Raw genomic sequence first — 21,034 nt, 5'->3', positions numbered from 1 at the left:
CGTACCCGAACGCTGAATCGCTTGGCGGTACGACTTTGTCAGTAAGATGGTAATTAGTTACGGCCGAACCCTTCCGACCTGGACCAATTAAGAAAACCTCAATCGGCACAGCCGAGGATCGAACCCAGGACCTCCGTCTTGTAAATATTTTAGTCACAATGATAGTGTTATGCGACGGCAAGTTGTCATGGAGCAAAATAAAAAAAATCATCGTAGAAAATGGCTTGTATGATAAAATTAATTCCCGATACCGACAGACTGCAAGTATGACAGACAGACTGAAATATCAACCATAACGTGCAAACAAGTAATAAATACGTCTCGCTGTTGATGTTTCAGTCTCCTTTAATGAAAATTGAAATTAAATATTTGTTAAGTTTTATCAATATCCAATAATTAAATACTCAATAAACAAAGTGTAAAGAAGCGAGCGAAAAGTTTTGAAGATTGATATAACTTGTGGTATTTAAATTAAACAAGATGAATTTTAATTTAGTCGGTTTCAATTCACTTTAGAAAAGTTATTTAAATATCATGTTTTTAACTAATAAGATGGGGTGCCAAATCTAAACTGGCAAACTTAAATTATAAAATAATGGTATTTTTTTTAAGTTAAGTTTTTTATATCATCATGTATGATACAACTATTCCGAAGTCACAGTTTTTTACCCGACTACGGCGAAGCCAAAAGGAAGGGTAATGGTTTTATTAGCATACTTTTATTGCAAAATTGAAATGCGTTTTTGGTTCGTGGTCTGGTGCATGGCTTTGGTCGTAGCTAACTAGATGGATTGTCTACCGAGTGAAAAAAATAATTAAACGTAGAAACCAAATTTGTATAGATTAGAGAACGAAAAAATTACCAAAAAATTTAAGTACGGTATTTGTGCCTAGAAACGAAAAAAAAAGGAAAAAGAGGTCGTCAGAAAAGAATTAAAATTTTAACTATAGGTTAAAAGGTATTAAAATAAAAGCTGTTTTTATTATTGATTTTTTCGAAAATAACATTTGGTTACAAGTTTAAACTCTCTCTCTTCTATTGTAGTTTGTCTAGATATTGGTCTGCGTTGGCATTTTACAACTTATATATAAAACCGTTGGTTGGTTCTGGACGTTCGTTGGTTCATTAAATAAAACGTAAGATGTACGTACGTTGGTTCGTCATTATTGTAGAAAGTATCAGGGTCTTATTATATTCTTAAGCTATCTTTATAAACCTGCTATCTAGTGAAAAAATAAATTATAATATGTTATCGCCGCGTTGGCCGCTTTTAAATTTACATGTTTTTAATAAATAGTGTAGGAAATAGTAGTCTGTGACGAATATGATCAATCAATCTCAATCTCATGTTGGCTTCAGTGTGCTCGTGGCGTTCAAGCCGTCCACATCTCTTGTTGTGTAATTCTTTATGGGTTACTTGGGATAGGCGGGGAGAGAGACTTGAGAGGAAAAGGGGAGTGTTTGATATCAGTCAAAGGATCCTTTAACCCTACACACATCGTTCACAAGTGCGTAATTCCACTCAAGCTCACTCTCTGCCATTCTAGGGTCTTGTTTTGGTTACAGTTTGATTTGTTAATTAAGTTGTCCTGACACGTGTTGTGAATCATAACCTTTGTTCGACATTAGTTTTCTTATATTTGTAATCACTTTTAAGTCCGCTTAAAAATAATAATCAATTATTGTATTATGAATTATCTCACCGTTTCCTTAGCGTTGTTTATCCTTTGGCCGTTCTTCCACCAAGTGATGGATGCGGGTGGTCGAGATCCGGAACTTTGACACAGAAGATCGTATCTTCTGCTTGCTGATAAAGGCTGATTCGATCCGAGTATGTGTACATTTAAGGGTGGAACTGCAAAAGGGAATCGTGTTTTAGACTTACGGCATTTATTTATATACTAACAGACGCCGCGCGGTTTCACCCGCGTGGTTCCCGTTACCGTAGGCATAGTATACAGGGTGATTCGGTCTTTAGTGCGGATATTTTTTTTCGTGGTTCTGTATAATTAATAGAACATAAATCTACAAACAACTCGGTACATTTTATTTAATATATTTTTTTTAATTTATGACTCAAAAATAACATAAAAAAAAAAGAAAAAATACGTGATCATTAAATTTTGTTTATGTACAAAATATAAAAATATCCATACTAAAAACAATTCTATAGCATATAGCATTTCTTGATAAATGGCTGTCTAACACTGAGAGAATTTTTCAAATCGGACCAGTTCCTGATATTAGCGCGTTCAAGCAAACAAACAAACTCAGCTTTATATTATTTGTAGGTATAGATACAACGGACTGATAATAATATTACTCAGCTGTTATTTGTTCCGATAACAGTTTAGTTAATAATTGATAATAATTAATTGACTACAATGCTATCAAAAACTTTCTCATAGATGGCAGTAATTATTAATAAGGTGCGTTTTGCAAGGACGCTCTAGATTCTGTGTGCCTAGTGGGAGTTTTTAATATTTTCATAGTGTTGCTATCGCGTTAACGTAAACGCGTATTTATGTGGAATTGAAGCAGTTGTGCAGTAGTGCCAATAAAAAGCGCTGTTTCAATTCCTTAAATTCGCGTTTACGTTAACGCGATCGTCACAGTATCAAACTGCCACTAGGCCCTCTGAAGCCTTGACCACTGGTTATTTTAAAATACTTTCTAAGTGTTTTTTTTTTATAAGCCGTACTTGTAAATAAATTGGAGAAACAGCACATTATTTAAATTTCAGAAGTAGGAAATCTATTGTATTAAAATAAACCGACGCAAATATAATAATAGTAGAAGCACAGAATACATAATATGGTAGAAGTAATATATACTCAGAGTCACAATTTTCCGCCCTCTTTGGTATGACGCTATTATAAGTGGGCGGATATTTGTGCCTCTGAGTATATAAAAAATAAATACACAGTATAGACTGGTATGGATGTACGAAGTTTAAAAATATTTCTTAACATATATTTAACGTGTCCTTTAGTAAGTAGCGGAACCGTGTTTGAAATTCAGGTCATCTTGTATGTAAACAGAAATAAGTTTTAAGTTCTTAAGAACGTAGTTAGCTTTGAGAACTAACTTAGTAACAGGAGAAGATATAGCACTACAGTCTACATGCATACTATGTAATGTAACTTGTAAATTTCCTCATTTATTATTCGAAAAGTCGGAAACAGTCTGGAGATATTCTTAATTAAACAAACAACTATTTGTTTTTACACTAGTATACAAGTTTCCTCAGTCCTCTGTCTGGTGAGATTATAGTCAAGGGCTGACTTGTAAATGAAAAAAATGGGACCACCCTGGAATCAAACCCTACAACACGAAAAAGGAATTTTCAAAATCGGTCCATAAATGACGGAATTATCGCTGGACATACATAAAAAAAATATATACATACAGCCGAACGTAAAACCTCCTCCTTTTTGGAAGTCGGTTAAAAATAAAAAAAAAACCACTTAAAACGTTCGGTGACATACGAGGTCAATTGACCTCGTACGTACATTCAATATTTACGAGGTCTATGGACCTCGTACCGCACTACATAAGGTTCTAGTATGAGGTAGTATGAGGTAGAACCTCACAGTACCAGAGGAAAGTACAGAAATATCAGTGTGAACGTGTTAAAGGAAACTAGAACAGACAAAAGTAGTTCAACGTGGATGAGGGCGATACCTTCCAAAGCCTATAGTTCAAACTCCATAACTGATTACCGTACGTTTGTCTATGGTAGGAACATAGTCTGATTGCTGATGGCTTTCAAAATACAACTATAGGGCAAATTTAGAGTCAGTGATCTATCTATTTAGTTATTAATAAAAACAATAATGTATGTGCGAATAAATTCGTTTATACATACGTCGCTTTATTTATTTTATAAAGCAATATATACAACCAAATTCCGCTATAATTAAATATTGTTTGTAAATGGTCACTAAATACTCACAATTCATATCCAAAGTCAATGTAGTTTCAATAGGATGCGCTCTCAAGTGGTTCGAAGCTCGACATGTTAGTGTAGCTCTGACGTCGGCTCGAGTCAAAGGACCCACCCTGAGGACCCCCCTCACTGTGTTTCCTTGGAGAGCCGTTGCTGGGGTGTCGGTCTCTATTTCATTTTTGAACCATTTGACCCAAGGACGTGGACGACCTGGTAAAGAAAGATTTAAAAAATTAGATAAATCCAAAGGAGCATGTCGTGGACACCGTGCGGGTTCCAAGTTTTTGTTTTACTCTTTATTTTGTTCACCATAATTAGAATATAAACGATACAGAAAATTAACAAGACGAAGACCAAAAGGTCAAAAGACCTTGTCGCTTTTGACCTTGACCAAAAAACCTTGTCGCTTTTGACCTTGTCGCGACAAGGTCAAAAGACCTTATCGCGGCCTTGGGTAAGGAAAATATTGGGACGTTATGTATTATCTGTATGTGACTAGTTAATCGTATGTTAAAGAGAAAAGTTATGAAGAGAGTCCGGAACTATGGTCTCGAGCGTAGGGTTAAGGAGCTCCTTCATAACATATAAATTTTATGTTCGTGTTGTTCTCTTAGCTCACTCAACCTTTGGTAAGATCCTGCTACATCAGTTTTTGATACCCATTCTAAATACAACTTGCTGCAGTTGTAGTGAGGCCAAACACTTATGCTGGGTATAAAGAGATTTTGCTGGTACTCCTCTCGAATCCACTATGGCATATAAGCTAAAAATACCTAGCCATTACTTCCTTGTTCAGCTCTTGAGACAGCTTACTTGGATAACACTTACTAACTAAATACTTAATAATGCTGCCAAAGAGCATTGCTAAGTTCCAATTCCATAGGTAAAGTTACATTTGGTTTAAGATCTACGACTCAGGTTGACCAATAAAGCGTAGGTACGCATTGTATAACACATATTGTATGTTAGACAATAGACAATGCAAGTTGATGCTTTGGAATGGCTACAGCATAAACAATTTACTGGCAACATCAAGATCATGATCTTCTTCGGCTAATAAATTAAAATTATAGTGTATTAATATTCTTATTAATATAAGTCTATATTTTTTTCTTAAACCTGTAAAATGTAATATCCGAATAAATTTAAAACAGACGTCCACTGCTAGAAATATATACCTCATGGAAACCTCCCCTAACCCCATCGATGTCATTAGTCCACCTATGACATAAAGTAAGTTGACATATTAATGTAATTTAATTAAAATGCTATTTGGTTTAGACTTGCGCAAGTCAACAAGTTAAAGCGATTTCGATTAAATTCAAGAGTCTAATGAAAAGTTCTACTATTGAAAGCGTACTACAAGTATAAAGTTGCGAGATATGCTAAGGTCAGCACCAAAGTGAAGTTGTTTAACAATACTTGAAGTTACTTTGTTTAATATCTTTTGATGTGGTAGAGTCTACTCTACATACACAATAACGGCACAGACATAATATTCTCATTACTGAATAGTACTACTGAATACTGAAAGAGTAATAATAACAGGCATCACTGACGGAAAAGACCGAGGGGCCGCTCACTAACACGATGGGTTGACCAGCTGAAGGAGGATAAAGGGACGAAGTTCTACACAATAGCAGCGATGGCCACCAACAGAAGCCGGTGGAAGGCGTGGACCCGCAGGAGGCTGGGATCTTACCAGGACCACGATCTTCAGCAATGAAGGAACGACTATAGAGAGAGAGAGACTGACAGCGGGGTTTTTCGTTAACAATGGGCTTTATCGAACATGAAAAATATTGTTACCGATTTGATGTCAATTACATTAAGTTGCTAATAGACCAAATCTAGTGAATAGACCTGCAGGACGGAAATGAGAAGTTAGAGCACGTCAAACCGTCTCGTTATCATTATCATCAACTGATAGTGGCCGTTAATTTAAGATTATCACTCTAACCCCACCAACTCCGATTAGAGCATCGTTGTGGGTCTAAGCTCCATAATCCTCTTCTCGAGGGAGAACGAACGGTATTTTGTGAAGATTTGAGGTAATTAAAGTAAATAAGTTTACTGACCTCCAGATACGTCACATTTCAACGTGAAAGTGTCCCCTTCAACGTAGGGCCCGACGATTGCTTGCTTCACATCCCCCTTGTCGTCTGTGATGATCATTTTGGTTGGTGGCACTGTAGACAAATATTTCCATTATATTACATCAAAATTGTCTCATAAATCATATATTCATAATTTATAATCTATAGTAGGAGATAGTAGTCTGAGACGGATATGACGTCAGGTGGCGCGACTTGTATCTGTAAACAGTGAGGAGTTAGAGAGGGGTACCGATTGGTTAGCGGGAACGACTTGCGATATATGGCGCTCATCGTGCGGTCGGCTTCAGTATCCTCGTGGTGTTCGAGCCGTCCACATTTCTAGTTGTGTAATTCTTTATAGGTTACTTGGGATAGGCGGGGAGAGTGACTTGAGTGGAAAAGGTGAGTGTTAGATAACTGTCAAAGGCGCCTTTAACACTACATATAACGATCACAAATTCGTGACTCTATTCAAGGTCATTCTCTGCCATTGTAAGGTGTTATTTTGGTTGCAGTTTGATTTTTTTATTAAGTTGTCCTTACAAATGTTATGAATTGTTGGAGTGTTTTTTTGGTTTTCCGTATGACCTTTTGTTGCGTTAGCGATCGTAGAAAGAGAATCAACATGCGACATGGCTAGGGGGGCTGTAGTATACCGTACCGCATAGAATAAGTATATGATACTAATCGTATACTTATTCTATAGTAACGTTTAATTTTGTTGGGTAGATCTGTGTGCCTAGTGGGATTTTTCAATATTTTCATACTGTAACTATCGCGTTAACTAAACGCGAATTTATATGGAATTGAAACAGTTGTGCGGTAGTGCTACTAGATGGCGCTGTTTCAATTCCTTAGAAATTCACGTTTACGTTAACGCGATAGTAACAGTATGAAACTGCCTAGGCCCTCTGAAGATATGATGAATATTGTATTGTATGGATAAAGTTTTAGAAAATTAGGTAGAAACCCCCTGGCGCGGTACCTTACATACCTAAAGACTTGAATTATAAATTGGGCTAAGATGGAGTGTATTAAGACCCCAATTTGACGGACGAAAGCTGTATCCCTAGTTAAACGAGCTGAATTTTATAATGATCTATTGTTTTTTTAATATACTTTACAAGCTAGCCCTTGATTACAATCTCACCTGATGGTAAGTGATGATGCAGTCTAAGATAGAAGCGGACTAACTTTTTAGGAGGAGGATCAAAATCCACACCCCTTGGCGGTACGTCTTTGATCTCGCCGAAGGCTCCCACCAGCCAGACCTGGACCAACTATGAAAACCTCAATCGATCCCTGACTAGTAGTTTTAAAAGCATTTAAAATATTCTTAATTTAAATAATGAAATGTTAACATCAGTGAAGTAAGTGTGCATAAACTACGAAGCAAAGGCTATTCAATAATAAAGATACACTCGTTTTTTTAACTTTTTATCGTACGTTATCTCGCCGTAGGGTTCCCTTGGGCGTAGCTTCCATTAAAGTAACAAAGTATTTCACTCAAGGCTTTTAAAAGACATCACGTAAATTACTATTGGGAAACTTTTTACTTGGTTATCCATGTAAGTTTTATACTAAGCTGGCAGATGCTTTGTTTTTTCTTTATGTTGCAACTTAGTGGAAAATTCCTGATTAAAATTAAATGCAAAATGGTGTAAAGATATGTTTTATACTTGGTCAATTACTCAGCAGACGAGTCAAAGTCACTAACATAGTTCAGCGAGTCGCGAAGCTCAAGTGGCAATAGGCCACATAGTTCGAAGAGCCGATGAATGTTGGGTCACAAGGTGATTGAATGGCGACCCCGCACCGAAAGCGCAGTATTGTTCGACCCCCCACAAGGTTGACTGAGGATATCAAACGGATTGCTGGGAGCCGCTGTATGGTGGCGGCTCGAGATTGTTGTGCTTGGAGGTCCATGCAAGAGGCATATGTCCTGCAGTGGACGTCTATCGGCTGATAATGATGATAACTTGGTTGATTGAGAGTCTAAAACTTGTTTCATGTCTCCCAAAGCACCCTGCACGAAGGCAGGAGGTTTTATTATGGACTGAAAAAATTTTCTTTATTAAAAAATGGCTTTATTATCAGTTTTATTTCCGTTTCATTTAGAACATCCAATTTTTTATCATGACACTATGACACTAATAGCCAATCTATTAAAAAAACAAGAAAATCCAACATTCTGAAACTATTGCATACCTATACTACATACATATAAATACAAATACCTAAAATATAAGTATAAACACATTCAGACACTGGAAAACACCCATGCTCACTACTTAATAAGATCAAAATATTTGCTAGTAGTAGTAATTTAATCCACGGCCGTGTATGCAGAAAGAAAACAAATTACTATTGGGTTGCGCGGTCGTATTAGCGTGAGACAAAACAAAAGTCTGGGTTGTTTATGAAAATCCATTCTATCTCTCTAACAAAATCAAATCCTCTCCTAAATACTATACCAGGTCTGGCTGGTGGGAGGCTTCAGCCGTGTCTAGTTACCACCCTACCGACAAAGACGTACTGCCAAGCGATTTAGCGTTCCGGTATGATGTCGTGTAGACACCAAAAGGTAAATTTTCATACTTCTCCTAACAAGTTAGCTCGCTTCCATCTTTGATTTCATCATCACTCACCATCAGGGGAGATCAAGTGTAACTTGAAAACAAAAAAAAATTATAACATAAGGCCTGACTCTGTTGTAGGTAGGTCAAACGATGATGAATAAATTCGCAAATTCAAATTCAAATGACGAATTCAATCGCCAGAAAGACCATACTCGTAAATACTTTCTTAAAAAAGTTAACATTAACATAAATATTTGATAAGGCAGAGCAAACGGCGCGACTGAGCTCAGCTTAAGGCGCAGCTAAAAGCACTCGCAGTAAATTTAGGTTTTTTTTAATGTTTTAAATAGCTTGCCAAGGGTGGCTCTGTAGAATATTGTAGCTAAAAGTGTCGCCTGTTAGGTAGCAAGTCTAAGAAGCCGCTTGGCATACTACCAACGATGTGAAGAAAGATAAACTGTACTGAGATAAAAACATGTCCACGAATTCATTTTGTTCTTGCTTCATTTTGAACGCCTTTTCTTTGTATTAGTTCAGACAGTTTTATGTATGTTGTTGTAGGTATATACTTGTCTTAGTTATTGGATTTTAATATACATTCATATTGGTTTCAAGTTTTACTTTGGCGTGATTTTTCAAGAATTATCAGTTCTTGAAAATTATTTTCAAGATGTTTTATTATACAAATAAAATACATTTAGAGCACCATGCAAGGTAAGGTATCCTAAATTTGGCTAAGGCTTATTTTTATTTAAAATGTTTAGAAAGACTATATATCTAAATATTTTTTACGGTTTTGTAAGTAAGAGGTATTATGCATTATCTAATCTCGTGTCTTAATATTCCAATTATGAAATTAAAAAATATATTATAATGGCATAGATTATTCACATGCATACTGTAATAAATTAAAAAAATTGCATTATAAAACTGCTCTTTGTATGGAAACTGTGTTATAATATAACTTTTTTACTATTACAGCACAGTTAGAGCTCTGGGTTCTTGATCTTTTGTGCAGCTCTGGGTTCTTAATTTTTACAATGTTTTGTTTATATTTTATATTTTAAAATGTCAAATTGGTACATTTTAATAAAATATTCAATAAAAAATAATTAATTATCAATTTGAACAGTATTTAAATTGTGATGCAAATACGAGTATGAAAACATGGCTGTACGGGTGTCAATCTTTGCCTGTTAGTATACCTACATTTAAAAAAATATTGTATTTCGTAATATAATTTTGGTGCCACTCGAATAACATTATTGTTTTAATTACAAATTTATATTTTAAGTGCATTTTAGCTTTGTATTTTAGCAAAATCACGGACGCGAGTTTTGATGTGGAACAAACTCTCCCGGATAAACGGACTGGATATATTGGAAAGTGCTACAAATATAACCAATCCTATACCTTCTAAGTCGCGGAAAATGTAGTAGTATTTAATTTTGTTAGATTCGTATTCCATGAGATTAGATAAAGTAGAGTATGAAACGTGCATAACTTGGCATTAAAGCACTCGTGTCTCTATTATAAAACTCACTTCGTTCGTTTTATAAAATGCAACTCGTGCTTTGATGACCGTCATTATGCAACCGTTTCATAATCTACTATTATTATTAAAAGATAATATTTTAATGTATTTTTGATTATGATTTATTGAAACGCCTAATCTTATAACTTCGGATCATAAGGTTCTGGGTTCTGGTTTGAATCTTGTTTTCATTTAATCAAGAGCTCCTGGGTTCGAATCTTGTTTTCTTTTACCTCTTAGTAAAAGCTTGGTGTTGGAAAATTGGTGGTTATACAATTTCACCCACATTGACGGCCTCCGTGGCGCAGTGGTATGCGCGGTGGATTTACAAGACGGAGGTCCTGGGTTCGATCCCCGGCTGGAGGCTTCGGCCGTGGCTAGTTACCACCCTACCGGCAAAGATGTACCGCCAAGCGATTTAGCGTTCCGGCACGATGCCGTGTAGAAACCGAAAGGGGTGTGGATTTTCATCCTCCTCCTAACAAGTTAGCCCGCTTCCATCTTAGACTGCATCATCACTTACCATCAGGTGAGATTGTAATCAAGGGCTAACTTGTAAAGAATAAAATAAAAAAAAAACACTGATGCGTGGTTGCATTCGGCAGCTTACCAGTCCAGAATATCAAGCAATTCAAGTCTATGCATCAATGTGTATGTAGCTTTAAAAGCAACCATAGCAGAAAGCTCAATATAATCTTATTCGCCAGAGCTGAGTGCACTTCTTTATAATACACGTGCGGGTATCTTAAAGTGCCTTTTTGGGATCCATGTGTATGTGTACGAATACGATAAGATTTGATATTCCACTTGGCTCCTGTTATTTAAAACGAGTTCCTTTTAAAAAAGGTTCAAGAGTGCCATTGAAAATGTTACATCGGAAAGTTGAAATGCCTTCGCTGTTTCTCGATGAAAGTGGACCGGATTTCGTTGAAAGTGAGGTTGCCGAAGTACTTTTTTTTACGTAGCGAAAAACAATTTAACATGTTTCCTCTAGCAATAAAATATTGTTTCTTTTTATAGAATTCTAAAATGAAATACCTTGAAAATTTCAGCTCAATTTTCGTTAAAATTAACTTGAGTGTCTTCTTTGTTTTTTTTTTATAGTAGGTACCTATTTGCGGATATTTTGTTTCTATAAAGTAATTGAGATAAAATATTTCAAAGTTTGTTTGTGAGTTTGTTGTGCGCTCTTCTCAGACCAAGGCGCGTTTGGAACCCTCGTAACTTTAATTTTAAGTTTTCCAATGATTATTATCACCATTACTTTAAGTTTAGTATTAAAACCTGACGTTTCGAAAGAACTTGTAAACTAAACCTTTTTTAAATAAATGGTTTTATAATGGTTTATGATCTGAATATACAATAAATACTTTTCCCATAAGCCAGTGTTGCCAATATTTTATAGATTCTTTTATTGCTAGGCACTCTAGATATATAGCTTTCTTCTTTTTTGAGTTTCAGTTAACTTTTAAATAAATGAATTTTGACTTTGACAAACAACCTATGTACGCTGTTTGAAAATAATCTTTCACTTTAGGAAAAAAAAAATAACATACATACAGCCGAACGTAGAACCTCCTCCTTTTTGGAAGTCGGTTAACAAAGGTCTTAAGCGATTTTAACAGATTCGATCAAGCATTACTTCCTCCCAATTTAGGGATGACTCTGCCAAATACCAGCTCGGTGCAGCATTGATCTAATGCATCATTAAATTAGCTAAATCGCTGCGCAAGTAGGGTTACAGCTAAGGGTCTATGAATAATAATCTATCTTGGGGCACGAATTGTTGAAATGAGTAAAATTGCAAAGTTAGGTAGGAGGGAACAAAAGAAGAAGGATGAACTAGACTATAGAAAGTTTACAATTTGTTCTACCTTCTACTTTTTACATCGAATATATATCCTTTTTATTTATTTATTTATCTATTTGGTCCACTAGTAATTGTTACATTATTCACATAATTACAATCTAAAAAAATACAAATACAAGGCTCTGTACAATCAAATTAAAGTAGACACGGCATGCTTATTACCGTAATATTAGAATAAATTAAAGATTACATAAAAAAACAAAATACATTTTACAGATAATAAAAAAAAGAAACATTTTACAACTACTATTTGAGTATTATATAATACAAAGAATAAAATAAAATTAGTATAAACTAAAATTTTTAATAAGAAAAATTAGTTTAGTAAAACTAACTTGCGATATGTCCTTGGTGAGTCTATGTGGATATCTATAGACCGACTAAATGCGTTATAAAATTTACATAGCCTAGGCATAGTAGAATAGGAGCAAAAAACAGTTCTAGTGCGTTATGGTACGAGTAAAGTAATGGCTTTGCGAGGGTATCTACTAGGTGCCCTAAAGTTAATTTTGCTTAGCAGATTTGGTGCGTCTATCTGGTTTCTCAGTAATTTGTATAAGAATCCTTATATGGTGACACACCATTAGGTCAGTACGAAACGTGCATAAGGCGTGAAATGGCCTTGCGACCTTTGTATTTCGTACCAAGTATGATTTGTATACCATTAACACATTCGCTGCGGTACGAGGTCAATTGACCTCGTAAGCCTAGCGTATTCAAGAGGTCGATGGACCTCGTGTCGGACCACATAAAGTTCTAGTATGAGGTCAAAAAACCTCATTTCCGCAGCGAACGTGTTATCAAAAATGGATAGGCTTCTCCTAAAAAAGCGTGATTTCAAACTTCTGAGCTGGGATATAATACTCGTAATTCTGCCGCATAATTGTTATTAATCAAACATGATTGTAGTCAAGAGTAAGCCAATAAAAAATAATCAACATCTCAGTTTTTCATATTTTTAAACCTCCAGACCGCGACATGAGTGCGGAAGCCGTAGAAACGACCGTCGCAGCATAATTATTATCGCATTACACGCTACAACACTGGATTAATGTCAGAGTTTAACCTGTCAATAGCCTCCGGGGTCTGAATGGCCGGCACTTTTTCGTAAAGCGGATTTACCACAATCATTTCCATTTTTACGTCCGCCTCAGCATCACAATAAAATAATTTTACAAATAGGTACAACACAATTCTATTTTCAACCCTGTTACGTTAGCAGAGGGACACGCGAACGCGATTTCAACTCAAATTACGATAGCTATTGATTTTCTCCTACATGTTGCCGCCTCGTGTGTATTTTACTTCAATTTGGATTCATACATTTTTAAAATAAATTGGATCCGGATTGGGGCTTTTTATAAAAAAAATTGTTATCTTCGCATTCCTAGCGATTTGCTTAAATCACGATGTTCATATTCCGGTGAGCTTATGTTGGCTCTCTGCGCGACATAATTCAAAAATTTACCACATTTTTGCGTTATTTTGTGAAGTAGGTATGTTGTATAGTTACTTTTTTTTTTTATTGAGAAAGAATACAATAAGGAACTTAAGTTAACTTATCCTAATAACTATACAAATCATGCCTACGTGGAATGGTGGCAAGAATACTGGCTGCATTTCCGCGCTGGACAGCCAGGCTGATCCTTTGCGCAAAAAATGAGCCAGCCCTTCTGTCACCAGTCGAGGCAACAAGCCGCGGTGAAATGGTTCGGAAAAATTTTTTGGCACTGCGACTCCATGGCCCAAGGGTTTCCACGGCAAAAGGTACAAATATGTAACTCTCTGTCAGAGAGGCATACTTGAGCCACTTACCGGTTTCAGCTTTTTCTGCTGCTTCAGTAGGTATGTTTAAGATTGTAAAGTCTATTTCTTTTTAAGGAAGATCGGTACCTTTCCATGGTTTTTTTAAATAATATTACATTAAAAGTTGACACGGATTTAGGGCTTAGTTACTCAATCTATTACATCAAAGTAACATTAAAATAAATGTATAAATTGCTGATGTTATACATTTATATGAATGACAATGTTTTTGTACTAATACTACTATTGTAGGCTATGAAGAATATTAAGTACCTACAAAGCATACAGGGAATATAGCTGTATCAAAATTTATTCGTGAATTTCCTCTTACTGGTGAAATTTTCTGTGCCTGTTTTAGTGAGATTTGTTTTCTAGTATATTTGGCTTGTTTTTTGTATTGCATTGCATGTAACATAGCAAAAATTTCACTTCACCGCCAATTCAATTCTTTTTCAATAGAAGCACTCTATGTTCATGGATAACATAATCCAACATAGGAAATGAAATCGTCTATCTTAATATATATAATAAATTACGTGTCACACTGTTTGTCCTCGATGGACTCTTATTTTAATCAATTTCAATCAAATTTGTACCCCGTATGCAGTTTGATCTAACTTGACAGATAGAATAGTTTAGAATTAGAGTAAAGGTAGGTTAGGCCAGGAGTAGGGTAGGAGTAGGGAAAAAGTAAGTGCATATAAATCAAAGATTACCTGTAACTTAATAAATAATGAATACTCACCAATCACTGTTAAATTGACTCTAGAGTTTCTTGTCTGAGCTTGCTTGAAGTCCACTCTGCATCTGTATATTCCCTGATCTGTGGCCCTGACTCTATCTACGCCGAGCTCCGCTGGTCTCTTGTCGGGTAGAAAGTATGCTCTTGACGCGAACACGCTTTCGTCCGACCACCGCTCTGCTACTCCAAAGTCTTTTTCTCTTGCATCCACGCTGTTAACAGAAGAACATAATATTATAGACGTTTGTCAAGTTATACCGCTTTATATTTACTGATTATTATGAAATTTTACAAACAACAGTATTTAGGGGTACCGAAAAAAAAGGGATGTTTTATGGAAAGAAAGTAAGAAAAATGCGTTTATTTCGAAATTATGCCACACATCACAATATATCCAGTACACCAGATCAGCCAGGACAATACCCTGCGATGTGTGGCATAATCAGAAAATGGCTCCGGCTTAGCATAATGCTACGAGACCATTTGAATTAGGACACGTAGCGCTGATTTTCAGCCGGAACCACAGATTGGGTAACGCCACGAACACAGCCAACACACCCTTATAATCTAAACTAATATCTACACAAACATTAAACTGAAAAATACACTTAATAATAAATAATCATATTTTATCTATTACAACCTGAAAAATTTCCTTTTAAATCCAGTGACTGCATCGTTGGTCCAGTACTTAGAATAATATGTGGTTTTGGGTCATATGATACAAAAGATGAAACGAAACAAATCTTAGTATAAATACTAGGAATATATTACAAGTAAAAAACAACATACACAAAATAAATGTTAGCGAAACATTTTAAAAGCCTTCTCATAATTTGATGTGTAATTAGATGGAACAAGATAAATGCCATCTCACGTCTCCCCGAAACACAATACTCTAAGAACTTGTGACAAATTAAATCACAAGAAAATGTCGCGTGCGGCAAAAAGATGTTGTTTGGAATAACATACTGGGAGACTTTAACAACGTTAAGCTAAGTTCATACCACAGACGTGGTACAGAAAATAAGATCAAACATTAATCTCACTGATAAATATTAATATTAAGTTTATCACATCCTATAGTACCTATAGTATTATATAGTATTCTATAGTAGCCGTGATAGCCCAGTGAGAGATATGACCTCTGCCTTCGATTCCGGTTCGAATCCGGTCCGGGGCATGCACCTCCAACTTTTTCAGTTGTGTGCATTTTAAGAAATTAAATATCACGTGTCTCAAACGGTGAAGGACATCGTGAGGAAACCTGTATACCAGATAATTTTCTTAATTCTCTGTGTGGATTAAGTCTACCAATCCGCATTGGGCCAGCGTGATGGACTATTGGCCTAACCCCTCTCGTTCTGAGAGGAGATTCAAGCTCAGCAGTGAGCCGGGTTACTAATTATGAAGATGATGATAGTACCTATACCAACGAACCTGACAGACGTCCTATTAGAAACAGGAGGTTTCTTACTCGATGGGCGGACCTAGTAAAGGCAATACAAAACACAATAACCAAGTGTTCCCGCAATAAAACCAACTGCTAATAATGGAGAAACACTGATGGCATCGCGATTGGTAAGGACCAAAAGCTCTCTGTCAAAATTGGACTACTAATAATAAAAAGTACAAACGAAGAATTTTTGAATCTGATTCTGATGGGACATCTCCTCCCCATGAAGTTGGTTGGAGGTATGGGCTTTTTGCCCGGGTACGTCGCGGAGGAACTTTCTCCCTTTTTTATTTTTTATTTTTTTTGTTTTTTTTTACGTTACGTTCCTCCATCGTAAGGTGAAAATAGGTTTTCTTGGAGGAAAGTGCCCCGCGCAGAGTGCAATTATTCGCTATCCTGCGCTGGGGCAGTCTAATCCGGAGAGTTGCCCCGTGCGGAATGCGAAGTGTTTTGCTGTCCGGGCTGATGTTAACGGGTAAAATTTTTGAGGATTTAGCTCCTTATTTTATTTTTTCATATAAAGCATCCGGTATGAAAAAATATGAGCAGTAAAATTCGATGAACGAATGACAGCGTTACGTTTTTTGTGCGCAACCTATTCTGCACACCTTTTACCGTGCGCTGCCGCCCACAGCGTGCACACGCGTGCTGGCGCACCACGCCACTGCCTGCTGCTCTTCGGTTGCGCACCTTTCAGGCGTATTATTAAGACGTACATAATGGTATGCTGTGGGGCAAAATACTCCTATATAGACAGTCGATCTGAAAGAGTAAACTCCATTCGAGCGACGGAGCTGACACACACTTTTTTTGAATCGAGCACAGACAGAGCGAGCAACTAGTCGCAATATACGTGAACTCCAAGCATTAGGACAAGGGCGCGAAAGGTTCTTCGTCTGGAACGAAGAGATCGTTTGTAAACTTGAGAAGATAAAGAGTTTTCGCTTGATTTAACATATTCTTAAACTTAATTTGTTTTTTGTTCTTTCGCTATGTCTTGTTTAGTGGATGTTTTTGAAGAATCGACTTCGTAACTACCTACAAATTTAATTTACTGACAAGTTGTTTGGTAAATCTTCAAAGACTTTTTTATTTTTTATTACAGAGTTTGTACCTATTTTATTTTATTCATTATTTAATAAAACACTTATCTATTTGTTAAAGAGTCAAAAGCCTTGAAGGTTAAATGATTGCCAACCTGACCTTAATTAAAAATTTAGTAATGAGAGTCGTGATAGTCCAGTGGACTATCTCACTACTTTCTGCTCTAAAAGTGTGGGTGTGCCGTCCGCTAGTAATAAATAATAAATAAAATAATAAATAAAAAAAAAAAAAATTAAAAAAAGGCTTTTATTTCCTATATAAATTTTACAATTAGGTATCTTAAACTAAAAAAAAATTAAACTAACAAAAACGAAAATTATTTACAATGTACAATTTTTGTTTCATAATCATATTTATACTGTTAGGAACCCCTCTCAGGTGAAGGCCTCTTCCAAGAATTGCAATTTCTCTCTATCTTGGGCAATTTGTTTCCATTGCGGTCCAGCTAACTTCTTGATGTCATCTTCCCAGCGTGTGTAGGGTCTACCCGTACGACGCTTGCCTGGCGGTCCCCGCCATGCTGTAGCCGATTTTGTCCATCTGTTGTCTTTCAGGCGAACAACATGCCCGGCCCATTTCCACTTTAATTTTTTGCTTGTTGAAGAGCATCAATTGTTTTTGTTTTCGTCTTATATCTGAGTGCTTTATTTTTTGTATTCTTTTTATGTTCATCATGCTGCGTTCAATTCCTCTTTGACATACAACTATTCTGTTTTGTGTTATTTGTGAATTTCCAGGTTTGGCAAGCATATGTTAAACACGGGATAAGACACGAGTCCATTACCTTCTTTTTTAGGTTTATAGGCATATCGCTTTTGAACACTTCCTTGAAGCTCCAGTATTTTGACCATGTGTTTTGTGTGTAATAAATAAAGTTATAATAAATAAAAAGGACTTACCTGTAAATAGGCGTGCCTAAATCTTCTCTATACCATAAAACCAAGAGCACTGCGTCGTCCTCATCTTGCGTGGCGATGTCGCAGGGCAGGTAGGCCGGCTCGCCTGCCACCGCCACCACTGCTGACATCGGCACTGCACAAAAGAAAAAAATAAATTAATATTGTACGAACTGCAGAGAGAGAAAATATACGTATAGACATAAGGTAGGTTCCATCGATATTGTAGTGGTAGTTACGACATTTTCCCGTGGCTCAGTCATCAGGCGACGAATCGGAACACCGTGGGGTTTTAGTCGTTTGAAGTCCGACAGTCCGAATATAGTCCGAAGTCTCGCCACGGGAAGGCAAGATCGCATCCATGAGGATTTCCCTACGTTAAAAAAAAAAAAAGTTTCCATCCCTATGTCATTGACATCCCTAGAGGTGTATTGAATCTTTATTTTTTATACGCATGGTGTAACAACTCTCTTACAACCTGGGCATTATTAAGTAGTGTTGTAAATAACACAGAGGTCTCGGGTTGAATTCCCAGCTCGCAGAAGCAGCAGATTAGGACTTTATATTTTCTACATTAGTTCCGCTATGAACGGTCTCGTGGTAGAAATCTGCCGTGCACATTTTTTTTTAAATTTAATGTATACATTTTGTTAATTTCAAGTTTTTCATCCCGCCTACCCACATTAAAACAACGTGGTGGGTCTAAGCCCTCTCGTATAAGAAATAGCTGATATCATGAAATTTATGTCTAACTTTCATAAAAACTATGCTACAAATTTATAAAATCAAGACCACCGTAAGTCAAATAGCTTTAAGCTAAAGTTATCACAAGAGACATTTTGAATCGCATCATGAAAATTTAAGCATCCGAGCTCGGTGCAACAGAAAAACAAGCGATCCGGATAAGTAAGGCGTCCGGTGGCTCCGGATATCCGCTCCTTACTGTCCGGTTATCCGTGCTCCGCTATCCTGTTACCCGGGTACGGATAAAACGAAAATATAGCACGGGAACGCCGTGAAACTGCTATCATTTTAATTTATATACTGGACGATCTTCTTAATGGAAAATCGTTGTTGCTTTTTCATCGGGAGAATCCATTATGTCAAGCCAATTACTTGTTCAGTACCTAAAGTTCATTTTAAAAATAGCGAACTCAGTTGATTTAGTAGCGAATTTAATATATTTAAACTTATTATAACTTTTAAAGCCGCTAGTAACACTTACCACTGTGGTAATAGTAAAAGAAATTGTAATAATTTGAACAATTTGTTAGTAAAGTAGGATTTTTAGGTAGTAGGAAAAAGTAACTGTTTAGTTTCTTGTCCGCTCTTCTCAGGAGTAAATGCCTTTCGAACTGGGCTTTAATTTATAATAGTAGTGACGATTAAACTACCTCGTTAGTCATGATTAGCTTACGCGGTACGAGATCGATTGACCTCGTACGTCTAGCGTATTCAAGAGTTAGGAGGTCAAAAAACCTCGTGCTGCGCCAGAGGAAAGTACAGAAAAATCAGTGCCGCCGGCGTGTTAATTTTTTCTGGATTACGTCAAATCACAAAGTCCTGAGTTCGAATCGTGCTTGTATGCAATGCTTGACCCAGGAGTCAAATCCAGAACCTGATGACCAAACCAAAAAGTTAAACTACTGGACAAGGAAGCAGTTCTATTTACATGCTAAACAGACTAGGTAGAAGCGAACATTCTAGATCATTTGTAGAATCGAATAACAGTTTAGACGTAACGTGCTTCGCTGGCTATCGGCGATGCTGCAGGAAATACCATTAATTTCCGAATGTCGAATAGACTCGGTAGCATCTCGGAAGAGTTTGTTTATTTCCTGATACGAGATTTCACTTAGTATCTGTTTCATGCACAAGGTACTAGCTAGGGTAGGCACAATACATACTTCCTTTTTTTTAAAAAAAAAAAAAAAAGAATATTTACCACATCTTTTAATATGATCAATATTCCCATTCCCCTCCAACTAGTCGGGAAAGACGGTATAAGGAGTGGGTACGACAATAGACCAACGGGGCGAGGATTGAACCACCACCCCTCGGTGATGAATCCGACCGCTCTTACAGTTGAGCTATTAAGGCTCTACAAAATGAGATTATACAAAATAAGATGTTTTTTTGTTCTTTGACTACAATCTCACCTGGAATCTAAGATGGAAGGGGGCTAACTTTACCATTGTATTGAGGCTTGATCTTTGCACAACTCATCGAAATTTTGTTTCTTATGAATTAGTAACGCAGAAGTTATTCTTTATTATAACTTTATATATTCAAATATCTAAAGAAGAATTAACAATATTAACAAACATTTAATATTTAGAATTTAAGCTATCGTGAGTGTTATTCATATTAATTGATTATGAAACACGGCTAAAACTCACGTGATATTACGTCGGAGTATGCCCGACTAGTTTCAAACCCATACGGGGCCCTTAGTCATGATGACCGAACTAATGCTATCTTGTTCCAAGTTTGTTGTATGTGACAATGAAAGAAATAGCGTGGAAACCGCTATTTCTTTCATTGTCACATACAACAAACTTGGAACAAGATAGCATTAGTTCGGTTTGCTTACAAGAAGACGAGTCTAATGAAGATGACATTAATGAACCGTCGGAGAGTGTAACGGAACCTTCACTCCCCACCACTCAACCCCTCTCCGCGCGCGCAATGCGTGCAGCAGCGCATCGCGCAGCCGCTTCGCAGTTTGGATCGTGCCGCGATGCAAGAACCAGCTCATGACTAAGGGCCCCGTATGGGTTCGAAACTAGTCGGGCATACTCCGACGTAATATCACGTGAGTTTTAGCCGTGTTTCATAATCAATTAATATTTATTATTTACATAGGTAAATATTTAAATAATGTTAATATTGCATAAAACATAGCTGAATAAAGTTAAAGTTCTATAATAACATTAGCATAATCCTTACAAATCTCGCAATGGTCATTCAAAGTTCCGATGAAATAGCCGCTTAAATATTA

The 21,034-nt window shown here is 36.5% G+C and overlaps 1 protein-coding gene across 1 annotated transcript in view; it reads right to left on the bottom strand.

The window, feature by feature from the left end:
* LOC112046918 (hemicentin-2) overlaps positions 1 to 18,489 on the bottom strand; it is a 46,635-nt gene extending 28,146 nt beyond the window's left edge. Inside the window, exons 1-6 of the mRNA XM_052888180.1 lie at positions 18,486 to 18,489; positions 18,037 to 18,169; positions 14,581 to 14,789; positions 6,029 to 6,139; positions 3,957 to 4,160; positions 1,705 to 1,856 (exon numbers count right to left, since the gene is read on the bottom strand). Coding sequence (XP_052744140.1) covers positions 1,705 to 1,856; positions 3,957 to 4,160; positions 6,029 to 6,139; positions 14,581 to 14,789; positions 18,037 to 18,169; positions 18,486 to 18,489 — 813 coding nt within the window. The remainder of the gene's footprint in view (positions 1 to 1,704; positions 1,857 to 3,956; positions 4,161 to 6,028; positions 6,140 to 14,580; positions 14,790 to 18,036; positions 18,170 to 18,485) is intronic.
* Between the last annotated feature and the right edge of the window lie 2,545 nt (positions 18,490 to 21,034).

This window comes from Bicyclus anynana, chromosome 21 (assembly GCF_947172395.1).
Source record: "Bicyclus anynana chromosome 21, ilBicAnyn1.1, whole genome shotgun sequence".
Classification (NCBI taxonomy): Eukaryota; Metazoa; Arthropoda; class Insecta; order Lepidoptera; family Nymphalidae; genus Bicyclus; species Bicyclus anynana.
This window is presented reverse-complemented; position numbering and strand designations above follow the sequence as displayed.